Source organism: Anser cygnoides, chromosome 10, assembly GCF_040182565.1.
Source record: "Anser cygnoides isolate HZ-2024a breed goose chromosome 10, Taihu_goose_T2T_genome, whole genome shotgun sequence".
NCBI lineage: Eukaryota > Metazoa > Chordata > Aves > Anseriformes > Anatidae > Anser > Anser cygnoides.
This window is the reverse complement of record NC_089882.1, coordinates 1,820,657-1,846,715: the sequence shown is the minus strand read 5'-3', so window position 1 is coordinate 1,846,715 and position 26,059 is coordinate 1,820,657. Positions and strand designations below refer to the sequence as shown.

Here is a 26,059-nt window from a genome sequence, read left to right as displayed (position 1 = left end):
TTCTTCCCTGACCTCTGTAAGTGTCAGTTTCTTAATATTTAATGCAGAGCTAATGAATTTTACTTGTCCTGCTCTCAGACCCCACAGCAGAAAAAGTTGTTTTAAAAGCGCAAAGTAAGTTTACATTTGAAAGGACGTTTTTGTGCTTTCCTAGGAGAAAACAAAAGGACTTTGTACGACGGGCAAGGAATTGTGCCCAAAAGTCTTCGTTTGGGCTGGGCTCGGCGTGGAGCGCATTGGGGCAGTGCCTCGGTGCCTCCCGTGGGGTGCCATGGGAGAGGCTCCCGAGGCCGGGATTCCCACCAGAGGCTGTCAGGCCTCCTCCTCTCCCGCTCCCTCCCCAGCTCCTGCCGAGGGCTGCTGCTGCCTAGCTCTTGTCTCCTGCAGCAGCCGTGGGAGAACCCCCACTCAGACACGCTTGCTTCTGTCTAAAACCCGTGCGGTTTTTAGCAGTCTTCCAGCCTCCAGAGTGGGGTTTTCAAGCGCCATCACAAGCCACTGCCAGAATATCCTGCAGAAGCTGGAGTGTGGCTTGTATTTATAAAAGTTATTTGTTTGCATGAGGCACATGTGCTGATACTGTGAGTCATCCGTCCATTTTGCTGTGACATTTTCAAGCACAATTATGTGTAGTGGAATTTTTTTGGTAGCTGGCTATGTTGCCCATCTGTGAAATCATCATTCTACTGAGCACTAAAAATAGAGATGAAACTCTTCTGAGAAAATTCTGAATCTACTTAAATGACAGTTTGAAATGTGTTCATGCAGTCAACAGTTTAAATATTTTCTACCCTAAATATGGATACTCTAAATTTAAGGTGATGTAGTCTTGCTGTCACCACTTCAGTTCACCTTTCTAGCACAGTGATACAGGTGGAAATAATTTCTGGCTAGGAACCTGGTCTAATGCCCACCAAAGCAAATTCACCTGGGCCTCAAATGTCCAGGACTGGCATAGGAATGTAAGCGTTCTGAAAGGTGGATAACACACAGGGTGGAAAATATTTAGTAGTAATGGGGAATCACTGGAGAAAAATGTGAAGAGAATCCATGACAGTAGATAAGAAGAGAAGAGAGAGAAGATGAGAAAGAAGACTATTAGGAAATGAAGCTTCCAGATAAGGAATAACAGAATATGGGGTAACTTCAAAGAGGGTTTATTTCTGGTCAAATATTCAAAGCAAGTTAGTGTAGAGATATGGTAAACCCTAAAATAGTGAAAAAGAAGAGCTAGAGCTAAGAGAGAGAACTGATGGAGGAACATAAACTGTGTTGAGTAATTGCGTCCTAATTGAAGCCACAGAAAGCCAAAGAATCTAATTAGTCAGAAAAACTCATTTCATTACATTCTTAGTAATTTGTTTTGAAAAAGTCCAACTGGATTTTAAATTTAACAGATCCTGAATATGTTCAGAGCATACTACACTTTTTACTTGCATATAGCAAAAAGGAAAAATATAGTTTCGGAGACATATTCATGGATTGTTTCGTTCAAAATCAAGTTTGCAGTTCTCCCTTAGTATCTGGGTATCATTATATGATGTTTTGTGAAAGGATGGGAAAAATTAATTTTGTTGAGTTGGTAAGCATTAATAGAGACCACCAGCCATTTCTTTAATTCACAGGCAATGAGACATACTTGAGGCTGTTGTTCAGCCAAACAAATGAAAAGAGCATTGTCTGTGCAACCCCTTGCCTTTCCTCTTTCCTGTCCTCCCTATTTGTTTACAAGTTTTCACAGTGATATTTCTTTTCACTAAATGTACAGCTAGATCTCCCGCTAGACAGAATTAGTGTAACTCGCTTCATTTACATTTTGCTTTCAAAAATTTGTATTTTTGGTAAGCTTATATGGAAATGGTAAGGCTTCAGTGTGGTAGGTTTTTTATATCTTGAATTATTTTTTGTCACATTCTAAATAGGAGAAAAGAAAATCAGAATTATACTTCATATTAGGATATTCTCCTCACCCACATTAATAAAAAACTATTATGTGAAGATGTAAAAGCCTATTTTGTAGAGGGCAAATCAAAATTTGGTGCTGTTTCCATGTGGAAGATATTTTACATATTAAATCTAGAGTATGGATAAGGTCAATAAAATGGATAGTTACTCCTTCTCCTCATCATCTTTATTCTGTAGTGGATTCTTATATTTTAAAATCCATACATGCACATTTTTGTCTATTTTTGAGATCTCAGTTAGTAGGCTTTTAGAAGCATGTGCTTTCTATAGTTTTCCGCATAAACTACACTCATAATAACAAAGTGCTATTTTAAGTGCTTTAGCTCTTACTTGTTACTTGTACTGACATCAGAAAGATGATATTCACTGATCTGACAGGCAATATAAGGACATCCTTAAGTTTCATTATGATCATTTTTAGATAAAAATTTGAAAAACATCTTCAAACTCAAACTGTAGCTCTATCATCCTTCAGGCGAGAAGAATGAAAATAGAAGTCTTCAGGCAAAAAGAAAAAGTGAATGCATATGAAAGTGTATGCAAAGTTAGACAGAAATACATAATGTGGATGAGAATGAATTCTGCAAATCCTTGCTCTCAGCATGGCCATATTTCATTAAAATATTCCTTCTGTGTGTAAGGGTAGTGATAGGTTAGTGTATGTATGTATAATAATAACTTCAGCTGAACTAATAGAATAATGGATTAACGCACGAGTGAGAATTGCCTGCTTGTTAATGGACTAGGCTAGTTCTGCTGCTTCACATTTTATAAAATTATGTATTTGTTACGTGACTGCCTCCCACACTTGCAACTGTATTACAACAGGACCTGTTCCTTCTTCCTGCAATGAACGGCTGCGCAGTTTTGCTGCGCACTGCTCCACAAGTTCATAGGTGGCCGAGGTTTTGCTTAAGTGGGTTTAGCCTTGAACACATCACTCTTGAATTCTTAATGGACTTCCTTGTGCTTCTAAGATGTGCTTAAGAGGATGCTTCTTTGGTTACCTCTTTCCTTTACAGAGAACAAGCCCCTGAAAAGCAATGAATGTTACCAAGGGGAAAACGATAATAAGTGAGTGGCAACACTGCAACAAATAAATGGTAATAGTGACCATATCCATTTCCCACCCTGTTACTTAACATATAAAGAAAGTACACTGACAATGGTATAGCGTCGAGCATATGACAGATGAGGACATTCATCCATATTTTTTCTCTGAATATGGGTTGTTTTCATTCAAAGTCTCATCACTTATTATGGTAGCTGGTACACATTCTAAAGCATGAATATAACGCCAGCCATTTCATTCAGGAATGAGTAACTAATATCTAAGTGACATAAAAGTGAAGCAATGTTAGTGAAATGATTAGACACTAGTTTCTAGAAGAAGAGGGCAAATAGCTGTTTAGATAATTAATGGCTTCAGTAATTAGCACTTTTGTGACTAAACAGTATCAGCATTCTTGAATACTTTCTTGAAACTCTAAAAGGACTTGCATTTCTTTTTTGTAACTGTAATTTTGATTTCAAAAATATAGTTGATAATTTGATTTGGCAAAAAAATGCCAGACAGCTTTGAAATAAACAGAAATATATGCTTATGGTTTTGGACCAACTAGGAAGCAAGGTTTCTTCATTTCACTGGGAGGCTCACAAAGTTTATTTTTGGGGAGTATTTGGCAGCTTCCACTACATAGTGCTACGCATCATCAGGAGGACTGGGGATTAGAAAAGCAGCACTGGCAAGGCCAAAAGCCAGGAGTTTCATGGACTTCTGCAAAGGAGGCAGCCTTTTTCTTTAGGATGCTTTTTGCGTATGTTAGATCCAGGCCTTATTAGTTATGAATTTGTTAATAGCATCTCAGTGCTGAGCTTCATAAGCCTTATTCAAAAAAAAAAAAAAAAAAGAGTGAGATACCTGAATCTAGACTTGTAAAAGTACTAAGCAACTAAGCAGGTTGGGCACCTCGTTTCCTGTAAGTGATTTAGGTGCCTGCTTCCAGTGCTTGTTAGGCTACCCTTCTTTAGTTAGGTGCTTTTGAAGATGCACCAAGCATCTTTGCCACCTAAATACCTGACTGTCAAGACCAAACATTGCCCTGACTTTTATGGATCTTTAAGGCAGTAACCCAGGTACATAGACTGCTAAGTTTTCATCAGGAAACATGTGCTCTAATAATACAAGCCTCTTAACCGGCAGTGGTACCTTCCTGCCTAAACCAACCTCCCAAGCAGCAGATTGGCTGATGAATCAGATCAGTAAGGTCAGAAAAAGGGAAATCCTTGGACAGAGGCTAGGAAGTGGCAGGGAGGTGGAAGATTTCTTCTTGTTGGAGGACTTGTCTGTGGGTACTCCTGAATAAATTTTGGTATTATTTTTTTAATATTAATTTTAACTCACAAAGATAACACCAAAGGGGATAGACTCCACCAAGCAGAACTTCTTATAAAACATGCCTGCAAAGCCAAGGTTTTATTGCTCTTCTTCTAATTCTGGTGTGTAGTTTTTGCTTCTTATTAATTAGATGAAACTAATTGTGGATGAAGGATAGCTAGAAGAGAGGATAGGGACATAGATAAAGTGGTAGAAGAAAAAGGGCTAGTGGTAGTTTTGCTGAAATGTTTTCTTAACAGAAAACACATTTGCCAAAGGTTCAAAGCCATTGTGTTTGATGATGGTTTGGAAAAAAAATTTGAAATACACTTAACAAATCAGAAAGCATTAACTGCAGAGAAGTCCAAGTTTAGCTTTCAAGTATTAATTTAGTTTTGAATGTGTATAGTTCTTACCTGTTTCGTTAATTACTTTTCCCAGTGGCTGAAGTCCCTTCCTTCAGTAACTGAGGGCAGCTGCCCTCGTTGGCACGACTTCTTCGTACCACATCTCTGGCTGCTCCAGTCCTGCGCACCAGCACGCAGGGCTTCTGCGCTTCGAGACCAATAAAACAAAAACGAAATTACAGGCTTTGTCTTTTTCTACTGAAAGCTGACGCCGAAAACGAAATATTTTCAAAAAGATTTATTGGAAGTGTTCAGGGAATGATCTGAAATGGTCGGGGTCGGCTGGGAGACGCTTCAACAGGTTGACCAGCCCGAGCGGAGCTGAGGGGCCCGGCGGTGCAGGGACACGGAGGGGGCGACACCGCTGTGCGGGGCCGTCCCGGGCGGCTCCCCCGGCCCCTGCCGCCCGGCCGGGGGCCGAGATGGCGGCGGGGCGCCTGAGGGAGGGCTGAGGGGCGGCAAGCAGGTGAGGCGAGATCGCGGCCGGCTTGAGGCGGCGGCGGCGGCTCTGTTCGCCGTGCCGGAGCTCCGGGAGATTAAAGAGCAGCTCCGCGCCCCCGCTCGGCCCGGCCCGGCCCAGGGAGCAGCAGGTGGCGGCGGCGGCGGCAGCAGCGAGGGAGTTAACGGCGTGGTGGCGGCGGGAGGGCGCTGAGGAGGAGCGGCACCGGGAGGAGGGGGACCGGGGAGCAGGCGGCGGCGGCAGGAGGGGGACTGAGGAGCTGGCGGCGGCAGCAGCCGGGTTGCTAGGGATGGAGAGATCCCGTGTCACCCGGATGTGAGTGTCATGTTGGCCCAAACTCTGAGGGATTTGGCAGCGGCGAAGAAGCGGCGGCAGCAGCAGCAGGAGGAGGAGCAGCCCCTCGCGCGTCGCTAGTCACTACCATGGGGGTCGGGTAGCGGGAGCGCAGGGGCAGCGCACACCTGGCTCGGGGTGGGTGGGGGGCATCTCGGCCCTTTTTTTTTTTTCTTTTTTTTTTTCTTTTTCCTCTCATACGCTGGAGAAACTGAGAATAATGCACCACCACCAGCAGCAGCAGCCGGAGCAGCACCCAGAAGGTAAGAGCCAGCAAGGGCAGCGGCAGCAGCATGCCCGGGGCTGAGGGGAGGGGGGGCAGCGGGGGAGGATTTATGAGGGATTTGGGAGACGGGGATTAGGGAGGGAGGGGAGGGGTGAGGATGGGGCAGGTTTGGGGTGGGGAGGCGACCGGGAGCCGGGGGGGGGTGGGGGCAGGGGGCGAAGACAGGAGGGATCGGGGTGCCGTCGGGGCTCGGGGAGACGCGACTGCTGGGGGCTCCGCCACGTCCCCCGCAGCTGGGTTTAAGGTTTAAGCCCCCCTCCCAGGGGCAGTAATTTGGAGGTGGGAGGGATGCAGCGGGGCACGGGGGGCACGGTGCGCTCGGGCTTTGTTCCTCTCGTGTTGAAGAACCCGAGGGATGGCTGCGCGGATCGGGGGGTTATTTGCGCCGAGCCACGTTTCGTAGCATCCCGGGAGGCAGGCGGGGAGAGATGTCTGTGCCGTCGCTTTTAAAAAAAAAAAAAAAGGAATCCAGTGAAAAACGCCGCGATTGACACCGCCGCCCCCGAGAAGCCGCGCTGCCCCCGGGCAGCCCCAGGTGCGGGCGGGCAGCTCTGCCCCGCTGCCGCCGGGTGAGCTCCGGCCGGGAGCCATCTTAGCGCGCCCCCCGCGGCCGCCCCTCACGCAGGCGGCGGCGGCGGCGGCCGAGGCCGAGCCTGGGACCGGCGGCGCGTGAGGGGCTGAGGCGGCCCCGGTCTGCGCTGCCCCCGCCGGGGAGGCGACGGGAGGTGACCGGAGGGCTGGGCTGACGAGCCCCGAGGCTCCGCTGCTCGGCGAGCGGCAGTCGCTGGGGAGGTGTTTTCCCCTCCTGCCCGGGTAGCTGGATGCGTTTCGCTGCCGTTCCGCCTGTCAGCCCCGGTTCCCTGCGCGTATGCTGTGCCGTTCCTCCATTTTTTTCCCCACCCAGGCATCTTCAAGTTTTGGGTTTGACTTAGGAGCGTCTCCTTCCTACAGGTGCATGTAGGAGGAGGCTCTGCTGCTCTAGTCAGGGAGCTCGCGAGGAAAGAGCTGTGCGAGGAGGTGGTGTTTTGCCTGCTTTGCTGTCATCCGGGATAAAAAAAGACCTTAAAATATTATTTAGAAGGTGCGATTTATTTTGTGACACCTTGTGAAAAAGCAGAAATAAAATAAAATTCCTTTACAGTAGTTTGACGGGTGTAATTTCTGGCGTGCAAGATAGCAGGGCTTTATGAACATATTTACCACCAGACAATATTATGTTTTCCTGTGTGGGAGGCATTTTTATTTGAGAATACGGAACAGTGTGAAATTTAACTTGCTTCCAGGACTTCTGGGGTTTTTGTTTTGGGGGAAGAGGTGTACACTTGGTTGTTCTCAATCGAAAAATGTGCAAGGATTAAACGACTACTCCTTTGACCAGGATGAGGTGAGGAAATAGTAAATGCTGAGGCACCACAGCCCAGTTGGTCGTTAGGAGGAGGTATGTTTTATTGCATTATTGTGCTGACAGAAGAGCTGCCATCCGGTTTGTGAAGGAAAAAAAAAAAAAACAAAAAAAACAATCAAAATGTGAAGTGCTTGCGTAGCACTTGCCTTGACACTTAGGTTAAACTTGAAATTAATACTGGTTCCTGAGACCTTTTGGCTACTGTTGAATCACATATATACACTCATACCTGTATATTCAATCATGTATATATGTACACATACATACATACACATGTGCTCATGCTCTATAGTATACGTAATATAAGCATCACACCAGCAAGAGGTCTTAAAATAATCTTTTCATCAAAAACACTGTGACACATTCTAGCATAAAAAGTTATAAACAAGTACTTTTTTTTCCTTTTCTTTCACAGAGGCGAACTATGCAAGTAGCACCAGAATTCCTCTCCCTGGTGACGGACCAACTACTCAGTCAAACAGTTCAGCACCATCCAAGCAAACTGTTCTGTCTTGGCAAGCTGCAATTGATGCTGCTAGGCAAGCAAAGGCTGCCCAAAATATGAGTACCACCACAACCCAGCCTGTAGGATCTCTGTCCCAAAGAAAACGCCAGCAATACGCCAAGAGCAAAAAACAGGGTAATACGTCTAATAGTCGGCCACCCCGTGCCCTTTTCTGTTTATCCCTCAACAACCCAATACGAAGAGCCTGCATCAGTCTAGTAGAATGGAAGTATCCTTTGATGCAGTTTCATTTTACCATCTGTTCCTTGAGTTTTCCAGATAGATCAAAGGAATTGTATTGCCGTGTCTGATAGTGTCACAGCTAATGCGTTAGTTCACTTAACTGTGTGTGGGTAACTCTCATTAATGTTAATGGTAGTTAATTTTGTGTAAATTGCTGTTAATAATAGCCTCTTAATCTGTGTCATAATTATGTAGAGTATTGTTTCATTAAAGTAAGACAGGGAAGAGCTCATAGCTGTTCATTTGTTCTTAGGGGGAGAGGGGAACATGTTCTGACCTTAACTTTTTGCATTTGCAAGCCTACGTTATATTCCAGCAAATCTCTATATTTAATTCATTGCTTTTTCAAATAAGGCTGAATAGACAGGAGTGCATCTAATGGTTTTAACTGGGAGATGACCTTTGACCTAAGATATCAAACCCTTATCTTCTATATAGTGATGAGGTGTTAGGGCTAATGTATGTAGATGTAGAATGAATGTAGAAGTTATTTCAAAATTATGTTTTCCAATTGCTAAATGTGAGGAAGGCTTTCAGCTAAAGTACAGATTCACTGTAATTACATACGAATGCCTGAAGATTTACAACATATGTCTGCCACCAAACATTTGGAAGCTCGTCCAGCTGTAGATTCAAGATCAGGTATACTGGCCTGTGCTCATGATGATGTGAGTGCTTGGAAAGATTGCTTTATCTTCTGTTCAGTGGTTCTGATTTGGAAGAATGTGGATTTCTTTGGAAGAACAAAGAGCATGTAGATTTGGTATATTGTTTAATTCTCAAGAAAAATTTTGAAATAGAGAATGAAGCTTTGTTGAAGTACAAGGAGAAAAACACTTGCCTGTTAGTTGTGGCAATATCCCTGTAGCAGGAGACAGCTGTTCAGGAGAGTAGACTAACAAAGTAAAATTAATTTTGTTATTTTAAGCAGCGCACCCAACCACTTTCAGTAGGAAATATTCCTCATTTATAGGGCTTGTTTTTTTTTTTCCAATTCTTTGAACTTAATTAAAGATAGTGAAACAGATTCCACTTTCATTTAAACTGGTAGAAGTCCAACTAATTTCAGTAAATTGGCATCTCCTTGGCTAAGGTCAGTGAAATGAAATTACTATGGGTCTAGAGTGGAATAACTCAGGGCAGAATTTGCCCCGCTAGCACTGTATCATAAAACAAGCTTGTCAGTCTTGCGCTGGTATTGTCCACTTCAGTCTGGAGAACACTGCTTGTTGAGATGTGTATTCTAACTTTATTTTGTAATGACTGTTGATGTTGATGGGCTTTTGTGAAGGTAAACTCAGCCCTTGAGGTTACAAACTGAGATGACAACAAACGAAATTTACAAGATCTTAATGGGTACGTGAGATTAATAGGTGTTTTTGTCATAAAAAGTCTATTCTAAATTTACAAAATTGTTTTTGAGGAAACAAAGATTATATTCAGTGCTCTTTGCTCAATCTTTTATGGAAATTTTATGGACATATATGAGGAAACTGTGCACTGAATTGAGGGGGGAAAAAAGTCAAGCCCCAAATACTTCGTTTCCAAACTTCCAAAGGTAGTTTCATCTGAGTACCTCCATATTTTTAGTTAGAAGAAGATAATTAAATATTACTCAGTGAAAGGCAAATTGATGATAAGCTGGAGGATAAACTTCATAAGGCTGAATTTTAAGAAATATCTTTCTTTTCCTGGAGGAAAAATATCTGCAGATTTCAACTGTATTCATCTAGACATGGTGTTAAAAGTGTAGCTGTAGTTCCTGCCATCCCGTGTGAAAGCCTAAAGCCTCCCAGTATGTATGGCTGCCAAGCCAGCAATGATATTCTCTTAGCCAGTCTACTCACCTAACCTTTCATCGGTTCTGGCCAAAGCAAAACTGTTCAGGTGTTCAGCTGTCCAAGACAGCTGAAAGGGGCTCAGAGTTTTCTGTGTGCTTTACACAACATTCTAGCTCTCTACAAGAGAACAGTTGTGATTTGTTGGGAATCATTCTCGTCTTACTATGAAATAGATACCAAATGATTTTCTTCCTTTGGATAAATACATTTCTGTTTGTTAATGAGACTTAATGTGAGCATATGAAGACAGAACAGCTCCATAATTATTCCTTATCTATCATGTTAACCTGCATATTGATTTAAGAGTATGTAATTAAATTAATCTCTAGAACTTAATAAAAAGCGCTCTGTGGCAGCAACAGTAATAGTCTTCTCCCCTTTGCAGAAAAGAGCAGCACGTTGAAACATTAGTGTGATGCAAAATAATACGGTGTAGTGATATAGCTGGAGGTGATCGAGTGTTTGTCACAGTTATCAGTCAAAAGATTGCTTGAGACCTAAGACCTGTTTGAGTGTTAGAACTGAAAGAAGAGCTAGGCTTAAAAGTTAGTAGGCACTTAGAATTCATGGATTCCTTAACAGGATTTTCCAGACCATTTGACATATTTATACTACTGTCTATTTTTGCCAATTGTGTGGCCTTAGCTGTTTACATTCCATTCCCAGAAGATGATTCTAATTCAACTAATCATAATTTGGTAAGTACTCTTGAATTTTTATTTTATAATGATGTTCTTTTATCTTGATGGTCAAGATTAGCTGCTAGTGTTTAAGACCATATTAAGTGTAACAATTTCAGTCAAAAAAATGGTATGCAGTGATACTTTGGAATAAAATATATTCAGAATGTGGAATTGTTTTATTTTTAATGTGTTCCCTTATGTCATATGTTTAAAAACAGATATTTTTCAGCAGTAAAATTATTTGGAAGAGAAAGTAAATTAATGTTATGCTGTGTGTGTATATAGGTATGGTATTAAAAACCTTGATTTAAATTTCTATTGTTTTAGACATGCCTTTTTCAGCCCTTCTGAAGTTTTACTGTCTTTCCTAGTATACTTGTCTAATCTATTTTCAATTTTTAATGGTGTTATTTAGCTGTATATATTATTAGTTGAGAAGAGAATGGTGGGAAACTTTACAGCAATACATTTTGAAGTGATAAGAATATCAATGTGAATTTTAAATGCAGTTACTTCTAAGTGTTTTTTTAAAAAGGATGATATTGCAGTACTTTGTAGAGCTGTATTTCTTCCATTAAAAATAGTATACCTGTGTTGTACTTGAAAATATCATGAAAAATATTTTCCTTTTAGTTGCTATTTTATTAATGCTTAGGGAGGCTATCACTCTCAAAGGTGATTTGAATTTACATTAGTTTCATCATTTACATTAAAAGACATTTTGAAATAGTTACTAGACCTCAGTAGTCCTTTGAGTTCTGAAAACCTATGTGACTTATTCTTTTTTGAGCAGCAGTTGGGAGGGTGTCTTCAGAACAAAAATTGGATGCCAGATCAGTAAGTAGGTAATTTTGGACTACTTTGGATGGAAAATTTAGGTTGATATGAGGCTTTCTATTTATGGAGATGTTTGTGCATTGTGTGGTGTGTAAGATTAATTACTTTCAGGGGGAAAAAAAACCAACCACATTCTATTCATATGACCCGTTTAATATATTTTTGTTCATCAAGATGAAGCATATATGGATGACAAAAAAAATACTAGTGAAAGGCAGAATAATTCAGGTCAATGTAAAGAATTACTTATGCAGCTGTGTATCTAGCCAGCCAACAGTCTTATCTCTCTTCTTTTTCCCCCCTCTGTGAGAAACTGAGTGCACAGATCTCAATAGCTGTCAATCCAACAAGAGATTTGGTAATAACAACGTTCATAAAGCATTACATGAAAGGGGTAAAATAATTACTTGTGTTAGAGGCTAATCATTTTGAAATAAATGTTTTTAGCATTAGTTTTGTTAGGCTGGTATCTGACCTAATTCTGCAATGTGTTAGCGTTTAGAAAGCAATGGACGTTTTTGTCCCCGATGTTATTTTAACTAATGTGAACTGGTTGGTCTAAGCAAAAATACATTACCTTTATTTATTTATTTATTTATTTATTTATTAGTAAGAGTTCCCTATCCATTTTAGAAAAAGAGGTCTTGAACACCTCTAAATGTACATACAGTTTAGAATTTGGCCATTTAAATTTGCCTCTTGTTAATTTTGAGTAATTCCACTAGGCTTGCTCAAGTACTGCCATGTGCTGGGGCAGACTTGAGACAGATAAGGGAATGTACTGGCACATCCTGTCTACCTGATGTAATAGAATAAATTGCTCTGGCAGGAGCAGTGTTGTCTTTCCTTATGACTAGGGTTATACATCATGAAGTGCACTAACTGTTGATCTGTGTCCTTGTACCTTTCTCAGATATTTTGCTGACATTTTTCCTAATGTAGCCCAACTTCCTTTGTTAAGCCGGTACTTTGGATTCAAGTATGATGTGAAGCACTATTGTATAAGATAACTTAGAAATCTTCAAGCTTAATTGGGAACTGGTTTGAGCATATTTCCTGATGCATGTGGATCAGAAATGTGGAGTTATGTTCTGAATGGACTGTGCTTGACCACTTACTGGTGTTACAGTTCTGTGTTCTGTGGGAACGTGTATCTAGAAAGCAGTTTGACATGTTTCTTCTGTGTTCTGGGAGAGACAGGAGAAATAGATCTTCTATTCCTTGAATGGAGCAGTTCTGTTATGATGGTCTGTTCTGAATAGAGTACTATACAGACTAATGAACTTCCAAGAATTATTGAACTTGATCCCTTATTCTACTTAACTGACTAAGCACTGACCAACTGACGTTTTCACAAGTTGGTACAGTTCTTCTGCAAGTAGATTGGAGAAACTATTATTGATCCAGGAAAGTCTTTCTTTTGCTGCAGCAGGAGGATAGGGCCAGTATACTCTGGGCTGAATCCTCCTAAGCCCACTATTTCATTCAGAGTTTAATGTAGTTTTTTTGATCTGCCTTGAAGTTTCAGGTGATCCGAACTTTTCATGCTTGATTCAGCTCTTCTTTTGGCAGTGTCTCTTGTCTGCACTTGATAAGAAGCTGTTTCTGGCAGGATGAATTTCCTGTATATTTCTTCTATTTCTGCCTTTTCTGCTTTTTTTTCCTCATCTGTGTTATTTTCATGTCTTTTGTCTTCAACTTTCTGCTTATTTCTGTTTCTCATTAACTTTTTTCTCTGCCCTCTGGCTTCCTTCTGTGTTTAGTCTTCCACTTGTCCTCTTCTGCAGCATGCTTTGCTCTATCTCACTCTCCCACCTCATCTTTTTCTTGTATCATCCTGCTGTACCATGTTCTGTTCTCTCAGACTGCCTTGTGCGTTGCCTCCTACTTACTTTCCCATGGGTTAGACTAGCACCGGATTTTACTCTGCAGTGTGCAGGCAGACTGGCACAGCACAGGTAGGGATTTCTCCCGTGATCAAGACATCTTTGGTGTTTTTTTTTCTTTTTTTTTTTTTTTTTCTTAAGCGTGAACAGTAAGGCGTCCATGCTGAGTCTATGAAAAATAGAGCACTGAAGTTTGTTTGCTTTGGATGTATTGCATCTCTTGTGTCTAGACTCCGAGAGTTTTCACTGGTGAGACTGTTCTACTTGAAGAGATTCAAGGCTCCCATTTTGAGGGACTTGCATATATCACAGCAAACTGGCAAGTGCGAAGTCATGTACACGAGGGGCTAACGGGAGCCTTCAAGGTCACCACGAGGGACCCTAATGAGAACTGAAGACTCTGTGCCCCTGATAACAGGGTTCTTCAGCCTTGTTTCTGTTTATGGTTGTCAATGGGGAACTCTCTTGAAAGGTGAAGTTTTGCATTAAAAGGTCTCTCCAGCCTGTGCTTACAGGGCTGGTGAGCTGATGGCGCACAACACCTCCTTTTCTTTCTCCAAACTTTTCAAGGCAGCTGGGACTGGGAGAGCCTTGGCGGGGGTGACCCTGCTACAGAAAGCTACTTTTGTATTCTGTCTTTCAGGCAAACATTTCCTCTGTAAGTAGATTTAGGTGAATCTTTCAGTGACCTCCAATAGGAAAGCCGGTGTCCCTGCGCTGTTACTTGTGCCTTCAATCTAGGTCACAGCAGGAGAGTGTTCTGAGAAGAACCAGTTGAACTCCTGACATAAGGTGTCAGGCTTCCTATCCTTATCTCATTAGCAACCCCATGACTCATTCAGTCCTCAGGCCACATGATTGACTAATCCACCCATTGACAAGGTTTTGGGATTCTATCTTGCACCTAGTTATCCTCTACATGTAGTTTATCTGAGTATATTTGCGTAGAATGTCATTGATTTTTAAACACACAGTAAATAGTAACTTGTTTAGTTGACAAATATTCTGTGATGTATTTTAGAAAGATTTCTGCTTGTATTTATTTGATGTGTTTTTCAGCTGAGGGAGCTTTGAGGCTTGGGTCTCTTTTTGTGTACCTTGATTACACTGACATCTCATTTAAAAAAAAAACTCCAAGTAACTGTTGTAGCAGCCTGACTTATTTTGCTCAAAATAAGTAATAAAGCTGTTGTGTTTTAGCTCAGACTGTGCATTGGCAAGTAACCTTTGTACAGCTGCAAGAATTCCTTACTAGATGACACTTCGGCAAGGGGATCGTTTAAAAATGCTCCACTCAGACCTATCTTCACATTTCAATTTTCTTCTATTGCTGCCAGCCCCAAGCTTCCAATAGTATGCATTAATAAATAGTTATGGATTGGTTTGACTTGTTATCAGTGCAGATCCTAGTTTTTCGAAAACTTTTCTTTTGCTTTGTAATGTACACCCCTGCAAAGTAAAATGAAAAATTCTAGATTGGTAGAATTTTGCACCCACTTTGTCCTGCAGCCACTTCTTAGGCTCCGCACTGTGCTAGTAGCATGCAACAGTGAGGTCTTCATCATTCTTGGTAAAGAGTTGCTATGTGTCAAGTCCATTTTTAATGGTAAATGAAGAAAGCTTTTACTTCATTCTCTGGCTCAGGAAAAGGGACATTTCTGGAAGAAAGATGTGAGCAAGATGACTGGCAATTTCCAACTGGTAGAAGGGTCACTTGGGTCTGTAGCGGTTTGGGAATAACAGACTAGTCTCTGCTAACCTTTTATTTTTGCATGGCCTGATACAACTGAGGATCTGGCTACTTCAACACAGATAAAAAAAAAAAAAAAAGCCTGTTCAGTGTGCAAGGGTAGGAAAAGGAGATCCACAATTTAGTTTTAAAGGTTTTAGTTAATGACATTGGAAAAATATTTTTTTTTTTTTTTAAAAAAAAAAAAAACACAGGAGTTAACCATCCAATTATCCAAACCAGAAGGCCCCCCAAAAGATGTACTTAATCATTCCCATTTGAAATAGTGTTTTTTCCATGTTCAAAGTTGCAAGCTTGTTCCTGTGGGGAATTCCTACTAAGGGCTTGTCTCTCCTTAAAAAGATTTGCTGGTAGTGCTTCACTGGCAAAATGCCTAGGGAGATGAGCATATACCAGAAAGTTCTTTTTCTATTATAGCCTAAAGTCAGTCTCTCAGACAGAATAGTACCACACTGGTAAATGATGGTTTTGTTAGTTTAATTGTTCCAGGAAGAGCTGTGGGGTTTTATTGCCTCCCCCTTTGCCCTTACCCCTTGCATAATAAAGGTATGCCTGCAAAACTTTCAAGTGTAGTCTGGGCCTAATAAATATAAATGTGTGTCCTTCCAAATATACCAGCTAGTCTTATTAGATACTGTAACAGTTGAACGGTTGGTGGGAAAGTAGTTAGGTCTGACATTAATATTTTTGTCATTAAAGTTTAAAAGTAAACATATGAGTGGGAGAAGTTTGTACTTCTCCTGCAAACTACTGGAATAGTGAGAGTACAAGTTGATTTTTAAATGCTCTGAAAAAAATATGAACACACCGAGGTTATAAAAACAGTAATTCACATGGTTTACATAGACAGTAAACTAATTTACTACAATTACAAGTATGTAAATTTAACACAATTATAATCCATAGTTTTATTCCTTGACAATAGTTGTTACAGTAAAGGAAACCCTGAAAATTATGATCCTGGAATGTACTTAATGAATGAACACGTAGAGAATCTTTACATGTTGCTATGTACCAGTGCCATGCCACAAGTAGGCAGTCAAAATATTATTTAGATTTGCTTTACAGAAGCTGTTTTAAAAACTCCAGACTATGCAGAATAGGGACGTCTGATAAAAAGTGTTTCTCATGAAAATCTTGTTATGTGCTGAGACCTGTGGGTTTTTTTTGTTTTGTTTTGTTTTGTTTTGTGTCTCTCTGTCTGTGTCTTGAAATCTGACAGAGTTTGATTCCATGGCTTTTGGAAGCGTTGGTCACAGACCTGTTTGCTTGCTTCATTTCAGCAGAAATGGAGAAGTTCTGGGAGGCTTTGAAAAGCCAGTCCCTGGTTGCTTCAAAAGACACATGCATCTGTTAAGATAAACTATAATGTATTTTCTAATCTGGTGAGGTTTAATTACAAACTATTTTCCGGGTTGGTTACTTGAATATGCTTTATCACTCATTTTTCATGAGTTCAGATTTGCTTATCCTGCTGTCAGGCACCAAAACCTTTCACTTCTGGTGGACCATCTGGAAGGACAGGGCCATAAAGAAAGGTTAAGTGAATTTAAGTGAATTTACTGAGATAGTGGGAGAATATTAATTAGGATGGATTTGTTTTTCAGTGCTAGTCTTTTTTTTTTTTTTGTTATTGTGCAATACTCTGCAATAAAATCTACATTTAATGGATTACAACTAAAATACTCTCCCTCACCCCCCTTTCGATGAAGGTTGAGAGAATGCCCTTAGTACTTGCTTGTATACAATTCACTTGGTAGCGCTGATTTAGCAACTTGATGTTGATGTTGTTTCTTATTTTTTGAAGAAAAATGCTTTTAGACTTCCATTTCTGAAGAATGCCTTGATTAAACAGTGCAATTCTTCTCAGAGATCTTGGTACTTGCTTTTAGCATTTGAAGCTAAGCTTTAAATAAAGAGTTGAGATTTATGTTCAAAACTTAACTATGAAAATTAAGTTTTCAATGAAATCAACACAGCTGGACAGGATGCATCATTTATGTATTCAAGGTTAGCAGGGAGTATAAGATAGTTCTGTAGTGGTTGATAGTACAAAACTGAAATGATGAGCAGATTGAGCAGACTGATTTGTTTGCATGGATATACTTACAGAGCTCTGAAGTGGTATTTTTTTTAATTACTATTAAAAGGTATGTGATAATATTAAAAAATATTAAAAATTTATAAATTTTATTTTTGCATGGCTAAAAATTCAAACAGTGTTTAACTCCTCAGTTACTGTTGCCTGTTGTCAGGGTGGTCACTATTCATGTGGGTAGAGAGCTGCTTGCAGTTTTGAAGGCTTATATTATTATGTTATAATAACGTCATCATCAAAGATCTGAACCTTGATATTTGTTAATGTGGTAAACAATGTGTAATACAGTGTTGGACGGTACAGCGGGTGGGATGATGCTAGACAAGGAGCTTGCAGAAGACCAGAATTGATTCTTTCTACGGTTATTGTGTATTTTCTAAGAGGCTAACATTTGATATCTTAATTGAGGACAGCAGTTCAGCTCACAAATTCATTTGACCAGTTGTTTTAGTTATGCTTTTTTCTCACGTGATGCAAAGCCGTCAAGTACTACCCGTTTAAGTATATTGTACTGAGATATCCTTTTGGGTTTCAGTGAAATTTTGCAGAAGATCAAGTGATGCAAAGGTGCACAGAGTCAGTTGAAGCTGTAAATTCATATGGCATAATGACAAGAAAGCTGTTTCCAATGTAAGAATACAAACAGAAGAAGTGTTCACTAATAAGGTTCAGTCGTTTAGTCATTACACTTGTCTGGATTGGCTGACAGTGGCTACAGTTGCTTTCCAGTGGTGTAGCAGCCTCCAGCAACATTGCATCTTATGCCACTCAGCTAATCAGAAAAATGCAGTCCTTCCTAGGAACTGAGTGGCGAACACCCCGAAGCTGTATTATGTTTATCAGAGTTTTGCTAGTGCAGTTTTCACTCTGATGGATTTTATTAGGGTCCCACTCCTTTTTTTTTTTTTTTTTTTTCTTCTTCTCCATTCAGAGTCCTTTAAAACATGTACAGATGGAGTGTGGCAAAAGTAAGTTATACATCATAATTTGGTATTGAAATAATTGTATGCTTAGCTTCATCCCAAGAAGACTCAACAGTTGCGAATTCAGGTAGCTTCTCTTCCAATAATTTATTTCTTTGGGATATAGCAAAGGAAAAAGCTGAGAGAAAAAAAACTACAAAATTATTTCTATCTTGTTCTTCTGCTTTTTAAGATGAGAATGCTATCTCTTGATGCCACTGACTGAAGAAAAAATAAATGGAAAAATCAGTATTGAAGTACAATATTTAACTTACTAGAGACTTCTAGATATAGTTATTAAATGATGCTCACTCCAGTTTGTGTTCTGATCTACTGCTAGAGCAAAGATGAATACTTCAAGATACAAAGTGTCTGTGACTGGCCTGATTTAGCCCAACAGAGCAAGTTCTGTCTCCTGACGTTAGAAGTACCTCAGCTTCCATCACTCTTGAAGTGCAATACAGAACAGAAAGCTTCTACGTGTTCTAGTACTGACTTGAATTGTACTTGAAATTTTTCAGATATTGTCGTAATGATAATGAAACAGTATCAAACTTAAAAGAAATGCCCTAAAATGTGGTTTCTGCAGAGGCCATGCTATTTTACTGGTTGCCCATTCTATTTTGTTTGTGTCGTCTTGGATGTGTTGGTGTAAGCCCATCTTAAGACCAGACATGCCTGCCATCTGTATTCTTAATACAATAAGAAGAACTTACCCTGAACTCTGAAACTCACTGGAGGCTTTGCGAGCTTAACACTCCCACAGTTAATGCAGATTGAACACAGGTAGACTGAGCACACATAGACCTTGTCTGTCAGTACTTGTGAAGTATTTCAGGACTTTGTCTTCTCTAGTACTAAAATACTGCTAGCTGCTTCTCATATCCAGTTTCCCTAAGCACTGTATGGCTACGAGAGTGTTAATAAGGGTGAAAAATACATAGATCACAAACTGTGATGTAGCGAAGGTTGATCTCACAAGAGCTTCCTGTTAAAAAAGAAAAAGCCCCCCCCCAAAACAAAACAAAACAACAACAACAAACATAAAAAACCTCTTGCAGTAATGTGCTATATGTATATATCTCTTTAAGCCCTGAAACTTCAGAGAGCATTTGGTTTCAACCAAATGCAGCTGGAACATGTATTTCAAAGCTTTTATTTATTTATTTATTTATTTAGAGAAATTCAAGAGAGCAACTTAGTATTCCATCTTTCCCCCAAAGGCAGGCTGCAGCAGGGAGACACGTGTCACACCAGAACTAATCAACCAATGCTAGGCTGTAGGGACAAGGCTTCATTAATTTTCAGGCTAAGAGAACTGCTCATCTCCAACAGGAACACCAAGTTATGCTGGTTGAGGAGAAATGATGGTTTGGAGCCATAATGGAGAGGGCAAGAAAAAAGGGGGGTAAGGCAGTAGCCAAGAAATTCAGCAATGAGCACTTTTTTTGGAGCTTGCTCCCAACGTCTTGTGTGTTCTTTGTCAGGCTATTTATGTTGATAGTATTTTACTTTCCTACTTATAAACCTTTTTCTGCTCTAAAAGGGCATCAAAAGGAAGAGTAAGATTGAGGCTATAAAATGTTCAGATATGGTGATAGGGTTTGTATAATCACTAGAACGTGATCTGAGGTGTTCTCTTAAAACAGTTTATTACTTTTTCTTTAACTGGAGATTACTTGGCTAACTTGGTGGTGAACACGAGAAACTCGGCATTAATTTTGTTGTCAGAGGCTATATTTCAAGGTTGAACGTAGAATATTTTGGCAGTGAATTTTGGTGAAGAGAAAGTGATTGGTAGTGGCAATATAGGAACAGAAGGAACCACCGCTGTTCCCATAGTGATACAGCAAAAGCAGTGACATTTAGGTAAACAGCAGTGGGAAAGGAAATTTGGGGGAGTTAATGTTAGATGTCTCAGAGGATACAGCAAGCTTCCATGTGTTTCGTGAGTATCTAAAAATGCTAATATTAATCTCCTGTTTGGTATATTAGTAGCACAAGCACCCCTCAGGGTTTGGTGGGAAGTTCGGTGACTTCCTTGAACAGGTGGTCTGTGAATGAACCCAGGCAATATCCCAGTCAGCAGGAACTGCACAGAGCAGAAGAAAGCATGATATATGGAGTGTTCACAAACGTGGTTGTATGAACTGTCCAGCTGGTGGGACGGTGCCACAGGTGTTTTTAGCATGGTCATGTGACATGCAGATGGCAAATCTATTTTTAGAAACCCTTGCAGCAATATTGCTGTTGATCTAAACATTAGATACCTATTGTGCCTAAATAATTATTTTAAATATATGTATGGAAGGACCCAGGACCTAAGTATTCATTTTCATTCAGTGAGTGCTAGAGCTGAGGTATTGGTTGGTGTTGTATGTACCCCTTTATTGGTCAGTGCAAATTCTGCAATCGTGTTAGGACTTCTGCTTGGGGATCAAGCAAATAAAAAGGAAGCAAGGATTGGAAAATGCAGTGCAGGATTGGAAATTAACATCAGATAAAAGGTGTAGGTGAAATAGGATTCAAGAGTTTTTTTTTATGGAAACTTTCAGGAAAGTTAGCTCATCAGCTAAAACTTGGATTAGAGAAATTGTCATCTGAAGCAATGCAAAATAAGTGGGGGGGGGGAGGGCAATGATAACTGTAATTAGTGTCTGCACAGGAACATAGTGAGTGGGTTTCTTGTCCTGTCTTCCATGTTTGTGAATGAGGGTGTTTCAGAAGGTATCAAGAGAAGTAACAACTGCAAAGGCTAATGGGTAGAAAACCAACTTAAAGAGCAACTGCATGAAGACAGTGCATTTTAGTCTTGCACCTTGCTTTAATAAATGATCTGAATTTGTTCTTTGAACAAATATATGGTATGTTAGATTGCCTTGAATGTGCTTTGTTCAGTTCCAGTGAAAATAGGGTGAAGGTTTACAGGTGATTTGGAAGCCTTGATGCTAGCATGTGCTCAGTGAATAGAAACTTCCATTGAAGGGTTAAGTAATGTGAATCATAAGCACACTAGAATTGTCTTTTTCTTGCCTTTAAACAAGTATAGAAGAAACAAAATACAGGTGTTTTAGTAGATAACCTTCAGGCAAATGAAACACTACAACTGAGTTAGTTATAGATTTCTGGGCTGAGGATGCTGGAAGTATTTGAAGAGATGGTTTAAAGTTCTGTGCTTGAGGGCTTCTGTCCAATAGTGAGTTTTAATTGCTTAAGAAGTGATAATCCTTTCAAATGTCAAGGACATGTCAATAACCTTCATATAACACTTATCAATATAAATGTATTTCTAAAGAATAGATTGAAACATTAGAAAAGATGCATTATTTTGTAGCTACACTGCTTTGTGGAAGTATGAAAATATGAATTCTGCCTATGAAGTGGTTATATTTAAGTCAAGATGGTGATGTTGAAAAATGGTTAATTGTGTCAGCCTCCTGTAGCAATAGCCAGAGAAGCATGCTTTCTGGATAGCAAGATTCTGTTTTCGGGAATGTTAGTTGAAATTCTGTACTACAGCATTTGGTGTTAAAAGATAAATAGTGATGTTATCATTCTCTTTGATATGCAGCTGTGGAGTACTACTAAAACCATAAAATATCTCTGAATTCGCTTTTGCAGAAGTACAAGATATTTAACATTATTACACAAAGATTTCATCTGTAATAAAGAATTAATGTTACTTTTAGTTCATTACTTAGAATTAGCATCTTTATAGTGCAGATTTTTTATTTATTTTTTTTAATTTTGTTTATAAGTCAGGGAAAAGAAAAGTTTGCCCAAGTGCATGCCAGAAGATATAACTCGTGAGGAGGAGATAGCTTCTGGAACAAATAATCAAACTTCTCTATCAAGCATGTAAATCACATTTTGCTGAATGTGGAAGAAAGTATACGACTGTAAATCCTTCAAATGGCTGAAACTATTCAAAATACAAATGAATATGGTCATTTAGTACTATATTTATGAAACTTCAAGTTTCTGTATTAGATTCCTGTTTCCAGTATAACATTTCAAAGAATTTGTGATTGAGAGAGATGGCCTATTAGCCAATACTTTCAAAATAGGTCCCTAACAAGTGTAAAGGACCTGCAGCACCCTGGATAGTCTGTGCATTCAAGCTCTTTTCAACTTAATTATTCACTCTTTTCTATTTTCCGCTGCAAAAGCTGGATTGGGCTCCACATTGGTGATTTTTTTTCATGATAACAATGTAACTTTTATCTTGGCAAGTAGTGGAAGTTCATCTTTTCTTTTGTGAGCTGAAGAGAATTTTGGGAAGGATATGAACTGATGAGTAACCTCATCAGATATCAATGACCTTAAAAATTTGTGTGTTTCTTCATAGTCATTGGCTGCGTACTCATAGCCTGCATAATTGTAGGGTATAGTGCTGATGTTTGCTCTTCACTAAATTATTGAAGGTCACGTAGAATCAAGACAGTTGAGTTTTCTTGGCCAGGGGCACATGTGTGCTTGTGTTTGTCTAGAGGAGGCATTTCCTTAATGGACAAGCAGCATTTGGTGCCTCGGGTGATCCAACACAAGGTCACACTCAGCATGCAAGGTGAGCCTGAAACATTAGCTTCATATTATAATCCTTTCTGAGGATGTGAAGGGAAAACAGGGAATCCTCAGGATATAAGAGCCTAAGTTACCCTGTCCTTTGTCCTCTAAACATATACCATATGCTCTATAATTAGCTCTATAATATCCCCTTCACAGTAGCTGAAGTTCTTTCAACTTGGGAAGCTCTATGGATTTTCTAGTGGTCATATGAAGTTCTCTGTAGAGAATGAAAAACTACTGAAAATTGGTTTTTCTCAGTTGTCTTTCATAGATCTAATAAGTACATAGACTACTACAGATCTGTGGCTATAAGCTGAGAAATGTGTAGGTACTGCTGCTAATGAACAAGCGATTATTGCTTTAATACAAAATACTAAAGGCTATGCTCCCAAGAAGGCTGAAGAATTCATTCACCTTTGCAGGCATATAGACAAGTATACGTTAGAGCAAAATTGTGGAAAAGTGAGAGAGGCAAAACTTGAGCTGATGAGTTTTTAAGAAGTATCAAGGTTTCATAACAGTATATACTGTCAGTAACAATGTTAGGTTTGTAAAAATGTTGAGGAATAATTCTGTAATTTGTAAATTAGGTATTACGTGTATATTGAGCTTTACCGAAGTAGATGGAATCAAGGATGTTTTCTATTGTTTTTTTTTCCTAGTATGGTTTTTCATCCCACACTAAGATTTTTTTTTTTTATAAATGATGAGATTGCAATAATGAAAAATATCATTTCAAAATACATTAAAATCAGTGAATATTTTCCATTTATTTCAGCAGTTTCTGGATGATGCTGTATTTGCCATTAATGTATGTGGTGTTTTGATGATTACTTAAGAACTTGGTGTTATATCTATGCAAATGTACTATACCTAAGGAAAAAAATGACATTTTAGCTTATATGTGCTAGCTGTGATTTTGCATAGGAGATAACCAGCAGTCTAATGTGTGCTATGTGGTTTGTGGTAACGTTCATTGCTGGGAATAACTGAAAGAAAAATCAAAGACGTACTTAGAAATTCTTTGTTTGGAGGGCTAAATCTGGCCTCTGGTCTGCTGTCCTAATTGTGCATAGTGACTGCGGAGACCTTTTTAGCTTGGACAGACACAGACCTTCCAAAGGGCAGAATCAAGGACTCAGTTTTGTTTTTATATCAAAATACTGTGTGTATGTATCTGCCTAAAATAGACCAACATGTTTGTACTGAGCTATTGACTTCTAGTCTACATAAGTTATTTTATGTAAATTCAAAATGTATTCATGTCTCTAAAAAGGACTCAAAGGTTATTTTTATCAATAATTTAAGCACTGTAATTAGTTAAGGAATTTAAATGTCAAGATTTTACTTTCTATTTGGATGTGCCCGAAAATGAACTTGGTCATGCTGGAAGCAACAGTGTTTCAGCAAGATTTTATCTTACTGGAGGAACAGGGCATTACAGCATCTGTACTGGGTTACAGCATCAAACCCCAAACCTTGGCTCTGACACTGACTAATAGGGGATGTTTAGGGAATGAAATTAATACATGGTACTGCATCCAGCACTCCTCATCTTCAGAAATTCCTGAGACAGAAATAAGGTTTTTGTATGTAATGGTTTTAAATGAGACTATGCATCACTGTTAATAGCTCAACAATTTCAAGCTATGTTTTCTTTAGAAGTTTTTGAGAGGAAAATTATCCAGTCATGATGTTTTCCTTCTTACTCATTTGGTCTGATTTTTCTTTCTAACTATTTCAGTTGAGACTGAAATTTTTCTGACAAGTAACCCATAAACTTCCATTTTGAAGCAATCTCCCACTAACCTGAATTTTTTAATACTTTTTCTATTGCTTGTTTAACAAGCTTTTTTTCATTCTCCATGTCACTGTGGTAGATACTTCTTTTAATAGGAGAGTTGCTTTTCTATACTGCCACTACTCCTCTGCCCCAGTGTCTGTTTTTCTGTATTTCTGAGATCCTGTACTGTGTATTATTTCTTTTGTAATGAAAGGGGGAGTTAAGAAAAAAAAAATCATCTTGATAAAGTAACAGCTTTATATCTGCTTCTTCTATATCACAAGTAAACAGAACATCCACATGGAATTTACAATATTTAGGGCTTTGTCAGCTATGCCTTTTAGCAGATTTCACACTGTCACAAGTTTCTCATTTTAAATGTATCATTTCACTGTAGTACTACTACTGCTCAGTAACTTTATTTGCAGAAGGTAAAGCCAGTAATTCCTGGACAAATGCTAATAATGATTTTACATCAGATGATCTCTAGATATTTAAATACTGTTTGTGCATATTGTTGCTAACCATACTGCATTACATACCCCTACATATAGTAATGGTTCAGAACACAGTTCCTGACTATAGGCCATTCTTGCAGTATTTCCTATGAAAGTATATTATAGTAGTATGAAATGCCTTTCTAGCTTTCTTGTTAGTAACGGGAAACATATTCTATATCGTACCATCATAAATTTATTCATGTTTGCTGGTCTTTTTGTAAAGAAGGCCATTAGTCATGAATTAAGCTACAGAATATTAAAACGCTTGTCTGTGAATCAAAATGTTATACAAATTAACAACTATTTCTTCCTTTATTTTCTTGTCCCAAGACTTTAGTCTAATTTGGTATCTTTGGTATCTTACTGATCAGTGCATAGTTCTCCCCTCTTGAATAAAAGCAATGATCTATTTCCAGGTTACCAAACTAATATATGCATACAAACAGCCAACAGCATATTCTTGGTATTAAAAAATACTGAAAGAAGCTAGTGATTCTTGCTGAAGGAGGACGAAGACTGAAACTGGTCAACAATAGCCAACAGCTTTTAAAAGAAAAATCAAGTGTTCTGTTGGTTTCAACATCACCTGATAAGTGGTAAATTAGTCAGCATGGGAGTATCTAAGGGAAAATGAGACACTATAGTGAAACAATAGAAAACAGTTAAGTAAGAATTGAATTGTGCCTAAGTGTTTGTTTTTATCTAGTTTAGAAATCTCTTCCCTCTTTTCTTCCTAAAAATAGACTTCTAGAGTCCCTAAGGGCAGTACTCCAAGCCTGATTGACAAGCTTGTCTTTCAGCCGGATAATGGCCATCCCATCACTTCCTTGCTTTCCAGTGGGATTGACCAAAGCCTTTGTCTGAGAATAAGATTGATAGAACCTTCTTAATTATGTATAGAAAGAGCTGTGCGATTATATTCAGACAAGCTTTTAATGACTGATGATGCTAAATTCTCTATTAGGGACACTGCTTGGGAAGTAGGCATGGGAATGCTTCTGGGGAGCAGCCTTCACCAGGTTCTTCTTTTGGTCTCCAGACCAAACCTTTGTCTTCAACACCGCAGTGGTTCTAAGCTGAGGCAGGCTAAGCCTAGCTAAGCTAATCCATGTCTAGGCAAGACATGAAAAAGATTGCCCTGTTAGTGAAGACATACCATTCCCCTCAAA

At 39.3% G+C, this 26,059-nt stretch overlaps 1 protein-coding gene across 12 annotated transcripts in view; it reads left to right on the top strand.

Annotated features, from left to right (window-relative positions):
* Window positions 1-5,621: 5,621 nt before the first annotated feature.
* CACNA1D (calcium voltage-gated channel subunit alpha1 D) overlaps window positions 5,622-26,059 on the top strand; it is a 185,853-nt gene continuing 165,415 nt past the window's right edge. For 11 of the 12 annotated variants that reach the window (XM_067003174.1, XM_067003173.1, XM_067003179.1 and 8 more), the window contains exons 1-3: window positions 5,622-5,805; window positions 7,649-7,967; window positions 10,415-10,520. In XM_067003174.1, coding sequence (XP_066859275.1) covers window positions 5,763-5,805; window positions 7,649-7,967; window positions 10,415-10,520 — 468 coding nt within the window. In that variant the 5' untranslated portion in view covers window positions 5,622-5,762. Of the gene's footprint in view, window positions 5,806-5,971; window positions 6,910-7,648; window positions 7,968-10,414; window positions 10,521-26,059 lie in introns of those variants that run through there. The other variant, XM_067003180.1, reaches the window with a different exon arrangement.